Source organism: Otolemur garnettii, unplaced genomic scaffold (genome assembly GCF_000181295.1).
Source record: "Otolemur garnettii isolate 467f Iridium unplaced genomic scaffold, OtoGar3 scaffold00129, whole genome shotgun sequence".
Classification (NCBI taxonomy): Eukaryota; Metazoa; Chordata; class Mammalia; order Primates; family Galagidae; genus Otolemur; species Otolemur garnettii.
In genome coordinates, this window is record NW_003852524.1 from 2,684,065 (window position 1) to 2,695,638 (window position 11,574).

Below are 11,574 nucleotides of genomic sequence, written 5' to 3' on the forward strand. Positions count from 1 at the left end.
GGGATTCGAACCCGCCACCTTAGGTGTATGTGGCTGGCGCCTTAGCCGCTTGAGCCACAGGCGCCGAGCCTGGAGGTCCAATCTTAAAGTACGATGTGTGTCTCATTGCTGGCCAAGTGATGAGACTCCATATATAGAAAGTTTATTAGTCAGAATGGTGACATCCTATGGGAGCTAAGTTAATTCAGCCTGACAGAATTTTGATTCTTCCAGAGCTATGGTGCCTGAGCCTGGACACACATCAGAATCACCCAGGGAACCTTTTCAAAATGCACATTTCTGTGCACTACTCTAGATCCACCAAATGCAAATCTCTGGGATTGGTACCCAGAAATCTTTAATTTTGGAAGATTGCCCAGTTGATTCAAATGCACAGGTGGATTTGGAAAACACTATTGTTTTGACTACTAAGTGAATGATGTGTTCATCTATAGCAACCTTATTTGCATAGAGAAACTTACTGTGTCCATTCCCATGTAAGGACTCTGTTAAAATTAATAACAACCACCACAAATCTATCATTTTAATCAAAAGTATCAGGGCCACAGTACAATGGCAGTTGAAGCTAATTCTTACCCCTTCATGCCAGCCAATCACTTACATCCCAGGCCCTCTTTCCGATTCACCAAAAAGATGTCAGGGCCTCAATTCAGTATTTGCTTGTGTGCTTTCCTCAGAATGTCTGTGCCATGTCTTTGCTTTCCTAAAATACTTTAAATGACCGTCCAACCATAATGAAAAGTTTGTCTTGATTCACTTTCAGTTTTCAATTCAGTATCTAATGTTGTGTTTCATATTTTCCCAGAATATCCGAGGCACGTGCTTGCTGTCATACAGTAGCTCTAATGACTGTCCTCCAGGAATGAAAAATTTGTATCTGTGTGAAGCCAAAGAGGCCTTTGAAATTGGCCTCCTTACCAAAAGAGATGATGAGCCCGTGACTGGAAAACAGGAGCTTCACAGTTTTGTCAAAGCTGCTTTTGGTCTCACCACAGTGCACAGAAGACTCCATGGGGAGACAGGGACCATCTGTGCAGCAGGTCAGCTCTGCAAGGAAGCCATGGAGAAGTTGTACACTTTCAGTACCTCCTCCAGAAGTCAGGACAGAGAAGCTTTGTCTCAAGAAATCATGTCCGTGATTGCCCAGGTGAAGGATCATTTGCAAGTCCAAAACTTCTCAAATTTAGAAGAGCGATCTTATGTTCCAGAGAGTTTCAAGTGTGGATTGGATAAGCCTTTCTTGCATGGGCAGGTGGATTTCCAAAAAATCCTTGAAACCTACTCACAGCACCATACTTCAGTGTGTGAGGTATTTGAAAGCAGTTGTGGAGACAACAAAAATAAGCAGAAAGATATAAAAACAGGAGTCTGTATCACTGCTCTAAAAACAGAAACAAAAAACATAGATACAATGACTACTACTCAAGACAAACCACTCTCTCAAAAGAGTATGGGGATATCTTCCTCCCACCTGGCTAGGAATAGTCAGGAGAAACTCAGAAGGGTAGAAAGGAGAAACTGGACCCATTCTGATGCTTTTCGAGTCTCCCTGGATCAAGATGCAGAGTCTGAGACTGAGCCACCAGACCCTAGCAGTGGTGGGGGAGCTATTTTGAACAAGTCTCTGAGTGACAGCCAGACCTCAAGTTCTTGGAGCAAGTTATCAGGATTTAGTTCTTCCACCAGCTGGGAGGAAGTGAATTATCCTGTTGATGGTAGGTCAACAAGAAAAGAACCGAGCAAAGAAGAACATCTTGTGGACACTCAGTGTTCCACTGCCTTGTCTGAGGAGCTGGAGAAAGATGGGGACGGTAGAGCTGTGCCATTGTGTTCAGAGCTTCATGGTCTTTCTCTCCAAGGGGACAATGTAGAATCTTCTCAAAGTCAACTAAATAAGCACATGCCCTTGACAACCTTTTCTTCTCATAATACAGCAGACACTTTGTTGGCCTCTGATGCAGGCCTGTTAGAAGGAGCTCTAGCAGATGTCCAAGAAGTCAGAAATAGTGGACCCAGAAATAATTCTGCCCACTCCAGACTCTCACGTGGTTCTGCTTCTTGGTCTTCTTCTGGTTCTGGTAGGCTCAAGAAGATGGTCACATATCCTTCCTTTCAGGAAGAAACCTTTGAAATCATTGATGAGGTTCCAGAAACTAACTGTGATGCCAAAGAGAGGAGTAGAGAAGAGAAGGGAGAAGAAATCAATGAGAAAGGCACAGGCCCCATATCTAAAAACAGCCCCAACTGGGTTGACCCAGAAGGAGAAACAGCAGAAGGCACAGAAGATGCACCCTTAGACTTTCCTGGAGAAACGGACAATTACCTGGGCAACAGTTCCATGATGGCATGTAGCTCTTTCACCCCTGTTGAAAATCCTGACTCAGGAAAGAGTGGTGGCTCCCTTACTTATCAGGACATTGACCCTGATGCCCCCACTGAGGATGAGAAAGGCCAAGTACTCAACAGCACGGATGTTCACTCCACAGGCGGATATGGCTCTCATAGACCGTGCACTCTGAGACAGCCACCTGGTCAGAGGGCTGAGACCCCCCATTCCTCTGTGAGCAATAACGTTCTTGTCCCTGTCCTCGGTGAGGACTGTACTACCACAGAGGAAGGAAATGAACCTGGAAATGTGCTAAACTGCAGCCAGAACTCCAGCTCATCCTCAGCGTGGTGGATGAAATCACCTGCATTTTCCAGTGGTTCTTCTGAGGGAGAAAGCCCATGGTCCTGTCTGAATTCCAGTGCAAGTTCTTTTGTTTCATTGCCAGGAAAGACAAGGCAAGAGATTCTTGAGGCGCGAACCTTGCAGCCTGATGACTTTGAAAAACTCTTAGCGGGAGTGAGTCATGATTGGCTTTTTCAGAGACTGGAGAATACAGGAGTTTTTAAGCCTAGTCAACTCCACCGAGCACACAGTGAGTATAACCTTTTTAGTTGGTACACCATCAGGAAGTATCTATGTTGGGGTCTTCCAAAGAGCTTGTCATGTAGATGACATAAAGCTCATGAAAGATGCAAAGACCTGGTATGCTTTGTATGTTCACAGACAAATGTATACTTTGGGGGCCTCCCTTACTCTGTGTATGGTGTACCTTAATGGTTGCAAATAATAGAGATTTGCTCAGGCTACCTCACATACTGGAGGTTTGCTCTAAGGACACCTGAGATAGTGAGGAAGATGGTAATCTTAGCGCACTCGGGCACAGCCATCATTCAGGGTTTAGAACAGCTCTTGAGGCCCTCTTACCCACTCAGCATCTGTCTGCTGCATTGGTTCGCATTAGCAACCTGCTGGTTTTGAGAGCTTGGATACCAAATTCTCCACTCAGCATCTGTTGTCCCCTTTGATTCTCTTTACCAACCAGTTCATTTCCCTCTATTTTTCCCCCATTCACATTCTAGGGGATAAAGTTGACCTAGTTAGATATCTTCCTTCAAGTGGGCAGAGATTTTTCACACCTGTCCACCCAGGTGGTTTCATGCCAGCCAGCGTAGTGATCAGGTGCCTCCTTGCCTTAGTCCATTCATGCCACTGTGACAAAATACCATCAACTCAGTAGTGTACAAACAACAGAAATTCCTCACAACTCTGGAGGCTGGAAGTCCAAGATCAAGGTACCAGCCAATTTGGGAACTGGCAAGAGCCCACTTTCTTGTTCCTTGACAGCCCCTTTCTCTGTCTTCACATGGTAGAGGGGTCTCTCTGGGTTCTCTTCTATGAGGGCATTAATCTTACCCATGAGAGCTCCACCCACATGGCCTAACCATCTCCCAAAGGTTCCACCCCCTAACACTGTCACCTTGTGGGATTAGGCTTTCAGCATATGAATTTGGGAGAGGGGAGGACACAAATATTCAGCCCACAGCACCCCCATTGTTGCAGTCAGCCACTGCTGCTTACTTAAGGAACAGCCCATAGCAAGGAGCTATGGGCTGGGGCCATTGAGCAGTCCCTGAGTCTAACACAGTTTAGAAATGGGAGAGAAGCTGGAAGGAAGACAGGAGATTCTTGTCTTGGCCCAGAGAATCACATCATAATGCCCTCACAACAAATAGAAGAATTATTTGAATGAGAGAAAAACTATTGCTATGTTCATCTCAGAAGAAACAAACTGCGTGGATTACTGAGCACTGGATACATCATAGTAGTTCTCAACTCTGTTACCATGAAGATCCCTAGAAGAGCTTTTTAAAACCTCCAATATCTAACCCCAGACCCAGAGATTTCCATCTAACGGGTCTGGGTTGCAGATCTAAGCTTCAATATTATGAGCTCTACAGTGATTCTGTTCAAAGCCAATGTTGAGAATTTCTGCTTCAGAGTATTCTAATGTTTTGTTTGCCTGTCAGATTAAAATACAGGTCAGATTGTTATCAACAAAAACAAGCTGGGCTCCTTATTGTGCTACTGTAGTTCCAGCTACTAGGGAGACTGAGGCAGGAGGATTAGTTGAGCCCAGGAGTTTGAACTGGGCAACATAACAAGGCATATTCTTTTTATTAAAAAAAAAAAAAAGCAAAAAAAACTTGTTTTAAAAGCACAATTTTCTGGTAATACAATTTCCTACTTACTGTGAGATGCTGCAATTTTGAAATCCTATTTCTTTGAAGTAGGCAACTGCTTTATTGTTACTTATTGTCATTATGTGCCAAGTTATGGATGAAAAACCACGTTGGAGGAAGCAAGGCCCTAAGTTGCAGAAACAGGACAATTATACCTTTCCTCCTTTCTTCTCGCAATTCCTCACCCTTCCTGTGTGTCAAACAGCTCACCTCTATTTTCATTCCAGCTTCACCCAACCCTGGTCGCCATCTTTCCCAGCTTAGTTATCCCTTTTCCAGACCTGTGGGTTTATCTCACTTTAAGCATTTTTTCTCTGCTGCATGTCCTTTCTACTTATCCATTAGAGATATGGGGGGTTTACGTCACTTGTTTACTTCATTTTAACTTTAACCAAAAATGCACTATTCCTTCCTTAGAGTTTATGGTTTTTCCACCTCAAAGAGATGTTTTCTTGCATAGCACTGTTTGAGGGGGAGACTGCCCTTCCTTTTTTTTCCCTTCTTCAGTAGAGTTTGCTGCTTTGTAAAGTAATTACGTTTTCTCAAGTGATTTCTGCACTTTCCCAACTTAAAACAATTGAAACACAATGAAAGTGTGATCATATGTAATCTGGGATCCCTGGAGCTGCCAGGGGTCGGGGAAGTAAAATGATTTAGTTTGTTTCTATGTCTGTGATCTGGGATCTCCAGAAACTAATAAGAAGCTTCTACGACTTGTCCCAGGGTGGTCTCTGGTATCTTCTGCTTTAAAAATCCCTCTATTTTCTACTACTTTTATATAGACACTCTGGTTTTATTTTAATCACTTGCCTTCACAAGTAAGAGATGTTGTGAATCAGAAGCCATTCTATGCTGCAATTTGTGAAGCATTACATTATTATTCATCACTGACTTTTTAATACTGTAGTAGTCACAGAAGAGGCCACATTTGAGAAGAATGTGTGAAGAGGTTGAAGGTTTCAGATGAGCTGGTTTTGGACTTGTATCACTCCAATTCCACTCGTGAATTGTAACATCTCTTTGAAAATAAGATCCTTTTTTTTCCTCATCTTTTTCCAGCTGCTCTTTTACTAAAATATTCCAAAACATCTGACCTTTGGACAGCACAGGAGACCACTGTGTACTTGGGGAACTACCTGAATGTGAAGAAGAAAGGCAGACAAAGAAATGCCTTTTGGGTTCATCATCTTCATCAAGAAGAAATTCTGGGGAGGTATTGCTTAAAAACATGTATATCACTAGAATAAAATGAGCTGTACTTGCCCTTCTGCTAAGTAATTACTTACGAGATCTTGAAAGGACTGAAAAATTGGCTAAAATGTATGTTTTAATATTTCTTCTCTTCCTCCTTATCATTAATTAATAACAGCTACCATGTACTGAGGACACACATTATGTTAGCTTTTCTGCTGCATGTTTTAGACAAATGATCTCATATCCATTAGGAGACATTATTAGCCATAATGTACAGAAAAAAAAAATAAGAATCTCTGAATATATCACAGTCCAGAGAGCCTCAAATACTCTCACTAAAAGTGCTAGCAAAAAGGCTAGTTAGACTGCTAAAAGGCACACTTTTACGTAAATGGGTAAATGGGCGAATCTGGAAAACAAAGACAGAAAAGTCCTCTGAGGCCAAGGATCAAGCATCTCAGGGATACAAGTGATTTCTGAAGCCTTCAAGGGTCCTCCATACAAGTCTGGGGCAGGGGCAGGGTTAGGAAGCAGCCAGTGACAGTAGCTACCCTTGGAAGAAAATGAGTTCAGAGGTCACCCATGGGACTCAGGAACAGCTACCTCCTTAAGGGCAAGGCTATTTTTAAAAATCCCATCCCACTGAAGCAAATGCCTAAAAAGTTTTCTGTTTGGCTATAGTTCTTAATGAAAAGTTTAAATAGAAACTCACCTGAAAATTGAAAATTTGAGGCCTAACTTTACACCATTTGTGTATTTAAAAGACCAATAAATCAAATGTTTCAATTTAAAATTAACTCCATTCCTTACCCAAATCCAAATAGTGTAGGAAATAAAAAGAAAGGAAGAGAAAGGGGAAAAAAAAAAAAGACAAATTGGGTGATTCCTTATTCAGTAAAAATTACATTTCTTGAAAAGTTTATTGATTGTAATAATAATTATAACAGAAACATGAAAATGTACTTACCAGGTGCCAGGCCCTATTTTAAATAACTCATATACTAATTCAATTAATCATCACAAAATCCTAAGAGGTAGAATCTATTATTATACTCATTTTACAAAGGAGGGAACTGAGTTACAGAGATGTTAAGGAACTGCCCAATGTCACACATCTAAGAGATGGAGCCAGGTGTTTAGGTTGAACTGTATCTCCAAAAATATATATGTTGAATTTCTCAGTAATTCAGACTGTGGTCTTATTTGAAAATAAAGGCTTTGCAGATGTAATTAGTTAAGATGAACTCATACTGGAGTAGGGTGGGCACCTAATCTGATATGACTGGTATTTTTTTTTTATTAATTTTTAGAGACAGAGTCTCACTTTGTCACCCTCAGTAGAGTACCATAGCATCACAGCTCACAGCAACCTCCAGCTCTTGGGCTTAGGTGATTCTCTTCCCTCAGCCTCCCAAGTAGGTGAGACTATAGGCGCCCACCACAACTCCCGGCTATTTTTTGTTGCAGTTTGCCGGGGCCAGGTTCAAACCTGCCACCTTTGGTATATAGGGCCAGCACCCTACTCACTGAGCCATAGGCACTGCCCCAATATGACTGGTATTTTTATAAAAAGAGAAAACTGAGACACAGACATGGGGAGAATGTCATATGAAAATTGGACCTATGCTGCCACAAGGCAAGGAACTACCTAAATTCAGGAGAGAGGCCTGGAACAGAGCCTTCCTCAATGCCTTCAAAGAGAGCATGGCCCTTCTGGTACCTTGGATTTCTAAGCATCAGAACTTTGGCAGAATCAATTTTTGTTGTTGTTTAAGCCACCAAGTTTGTGGCACTATCTTACAGCAACCCTAAGATACTAATATACTGGGATACATCACAGGAGAATTTGAAATGAGAAATAAATTGAGAATAAGAGACGAAGAGAATGGAATGAGAGCTTTCAACATTATCTGATCAGAAGAATATAAATAACAGAACAAATAGAATAGAAACAATACTCAAATAGATAATTTCTGTAATTTTCCAGAATTGCCAAAATGTGTTAATCTTCAAATACAGAAATCACAATAAATCCCAAGGAGGATAGAGGAGGGGTAAGAATTAAAAAGAAACAAAAAATGAAAGAAGGAAGACATCATAAATTCACTCCTAGTTATGCAGTAGTCAAACTTCAGAACATCAGGACAAAGAAAAAAACTTAGGGGTGGTGCCTGTGGCTCAAAGGAGTAGGGGACCGGCCCCATATACTGGAGGTGGTGGGTTCAAACCCAGCCCCTGCCAAGAAAAACTGGAAAAAAAAAAACTTAGAAAAGCAATCAAAGAAAAAAGACAGATTATATACAAAGAAATGTCAAGTAGACATACAGCTGATTTCTCAATAGCAACAATGGACATCAGAGAAAATGGAAGTAATATACTTTAGTGAAACTATCTTTCGTGGAGGAAGACAAATGACTGTGAGAGTTCACCATGAGCAAATCCAAAAAATTGTCCCGGAAAGGTGGTATAAGATGAGAAAAAGAATGGGCTTCTGTTCCCAAATTGATGATCCTATACCTAGCAATGGAGGTCCTCTGGCAGAATGTTCAGGAAAAACTCCAGTACCAGAACCCATAAGGTTTGCTCTTTGTGTACACCTCTGGCCTCAGTCAACAAAACTTTGAATTAGTTCAAACCCTCTGCAGGTCTTGAGTTCTCTCCACAACAGAACTGCCTGAAATACTAGTAGAATATCCCTGTTGCAACAGCTGCATCTCTGCAGGCTGTTTTCCTATGTCATATAGACCCCTGTTCTGCAGTCTCCTCTAGTAATCAACTATAAGATTTCCTTTCTGATCTTCTGGAGTCAGAATGACCAAAACCATAACCTCCTTGGATTCCATTATCACATTGGATTCAGGAAATTCTGGAGAGAGAGTTTCCTGGTTGGGGTCTGTGACTCAATTTCCTTTAATCCTCAGAAGTCACTGCATGCATGTGAAATTACTCATAAATTCACACCAACTTATAGCAAATATAAATTACAGTAGAGTGTAGTACTGAAGTGTTTCACACCTTTCCACACTTATTCATTTACTGCCTTGCATCTTGTCTTCCCTCTTCAACTGTGCTATATGCCCTTGAAATATACAGATTATATCTCACACATTCTTCAAGACACTCAAGGACTATCACAGTGTTTTTTCACATAATAGGTGTTGATTTTTAAAAGTATTTATATAAATGACATAATCATAAAAGGAAGGAATATAGAAAGGCTTCTATAATTAATTAATTAATTAATTGACCTGTATGAAGCCACACTACAGGGAGTGAAAGATCTAATTCCAGAGTCCATACACATTCTAGTACAACATGCTGACCCCTTTCTTTTACCAGAGGTCTGGAGAACTTCAACATTTATTAAGTGGACACTTTTCTTTTATAATCAATGTCATTCTAGGCTAGCTAGCATGAGCTATGTTCCTGTGTTCAGGATATTTTTATAAAATTATTGGAATCATAAATCAAAATAATTAAGATTGACTAAGGCAGAGAAAAAGTAACATTTTTCAAGCATTTTTTTGCATATCTCCTTTGAGTTCCTCTCTCTTACTCAATAGTAAGTAAGATCACTTTTGAATTTTTTTAGGGGGGTGAACAGAGTCTCACTATGTTGCCCTCAGTACAGTGCTGTGGCATCACAGCTCACAGCAACGTCAAACTCTCATGCTTCAGCCTTCCAAGTTACTGGAACTACAGGCACCCACCACAATTTGCCTGGCTATTTTTTTGTAGTAGTTGTCATCATCTAACTGGCCCAGGCCAGGTTCGAACCCACCAGCCTGGGTGTATGTGGCTGGTGCCTACCCACTAAGCTACAGGTGCCACCCTCACTTTTGAATTTTCTTGTGTGGTTTTCTTTCTTTCTTTTCTTTTCTTTTTTTTTTTTTTTTAGGTATTTAAAACTGTTTAATAGGCTCTGAATATACAGAGGACACAAGTTGAAAATGAAGCCAAGTTTTACACAACCATTTTGAGAATGAGCCACCTACATACTGGTGGGCTAAATATTTATCTGTTAATTCTGCAAACACTCATGCAGCACCTTGCTATGTGCCAATCAGGAGGTACTCTAGGTTCTGGATGACACACTGATGAACAGGATAATGCCTGTGACTTTAATGAGCCTCTGACAACAGAATGACAGAATGTTCAGCCCATTTGCTTGCATTGGCATAGTCCACATGGTAGGACAGGCAAGAATTAAAGAACTTGAAAGTGTTAAAAAAAAGCTTTTCTACTGAGATAGCAAAACATTGAATGTAAGTCACATAATTTGTGTTCTAGGTACTGAGGATTCAATGATGAAGAAGCTATTTTGTCCTGCCCTATAGAAGAAAGTTAGGACAAAAAAAAAAGATATTTTCTAAAAAAAATAGACCAAGAAAACAAAAAATAAACAAGAAACTAGAATAATTAAATAACAATCAACATGATTGATCTATATATTTAAATCATGAGGGCACATATATACTTTTCAAAATATGTAGAATGTTCTTCTTAGTAAAGTATCACAAGAATGGAAAAGCAAGTGTGCAACGAACTCAATTTTATTATGAAGCCAGTAGATGATGCCCACATAGGAGAAAAACGTAATTCTATTCAAGTTAGGGGGACGGGGGAATGAAGAAAGGGGGGATTGGTGTGGTCCCACTTAAAGGGCACAAGGTACGGGTGTAAGGCACACCTTTTGGGTGTGGGACACAACCTAACAAATTCAAAAATTATGACCTGATCATTTGTACCCTCACAATAACCTGAAATAAAAACAAAACAAAATAAAATACATAGAACATCACAAAAATTCACCATATATTTTGACAAAAATAAAAAACAACACAAGAATTCCTCAAAACTGAAATGGTACTGGTCAAAAAATGTTTGTCCACATGAAAATAACATTAGGAATAAATAACAAAAAGATAATTTTAAAAATGTTAGAAATTTCTAAAGATAGAAGAACCAAAACTGTATTTGTAAACCATTTAGAAATAAAAACAACAAGTGGACTACCTGTCAAACCCTTGGGACACAGCCAATACTATACTTGGGAAATTTTACAGACATAAATGCATTGATTAGGAGATAAAATTTTGGCAATGAATAAGCAAAGCATTCAACTCAAGAATCTGGGAAAAGGAAAAGAAAGTAAATTGAAGAGAATAGAATAAAAATCATACATTTACCATATAAAAATAATCAAACATAATGGAAATGGTAATAATAAATAAAACCTAAAATTTAGTCATTGAAATAATCAATAAAATATTTTAAAACACATGTCAAGTTATATCAATAAATAAAAGATAAAAATAATGAATGAGAAAATATTATATAAACTCAACTATGGAGAAGATTCTAAGATTCTGAGAGAATTCAGTGTATAACATTATACTAATAGATGTGAAAATTTTACCAAATAAATTATTTTCATAGACTATATGTAACAAGAATGACTCAGGAAGAGGTAAGAAACTGTAATAGACCCATAAAGATAGAAGAAAATGAGATTGTGATGAAAAATATATTCATTTAAAAAACACCAGAAAAGAACAATTTAATGGGTGATGTGTACCTATAGCTTGAGAAAAAATGGCTTCTATGTGTGTTTTTCTTTATTCATAGGTATGTTGGGAAAGAATATAAGGAGCAGAAGGGACTCTGGCACCACTTCACTGATGTGGAGCGGCAGATGACTGCACAGTACTATGTGACAGAATTTAACAAGAGACTCTATGAACAAAACATTTCAACGCAGATCTTCTACATCCCATCTACAATATTGCTGGTAAGATTAAATAAGTCAAA

General features: G+C 39.6%; 1 protein-coding gene across 1 annotated transcript in view; it reads left to right on the forward strand.

Moving 5' to 3' along the window:
• The window catches only part of ALPK1 (alpha kinase 1), a 144,283-nt gene that overhangs the window by 127,963 nt on the left and 4,746 nt on the right, over positions 1-11,574 (forward strand). Inside the window, exons 14-16 of the mRNA XM_023518193.1 lie at positions 806-2,921; positions 5,629-5,782; positions 11,392-11,554. Coding sequence (XP_023373961.1) covers positions 806-2,921; positions 5,629-5,782; positions 11,392-11,554 — 2,433 coding nt within the window. The remainder of the gene's footprint in view (positions 1-805; positions 2,922-5,628; positions 5,783-11,391; positions 11,555-11,574) is intronic.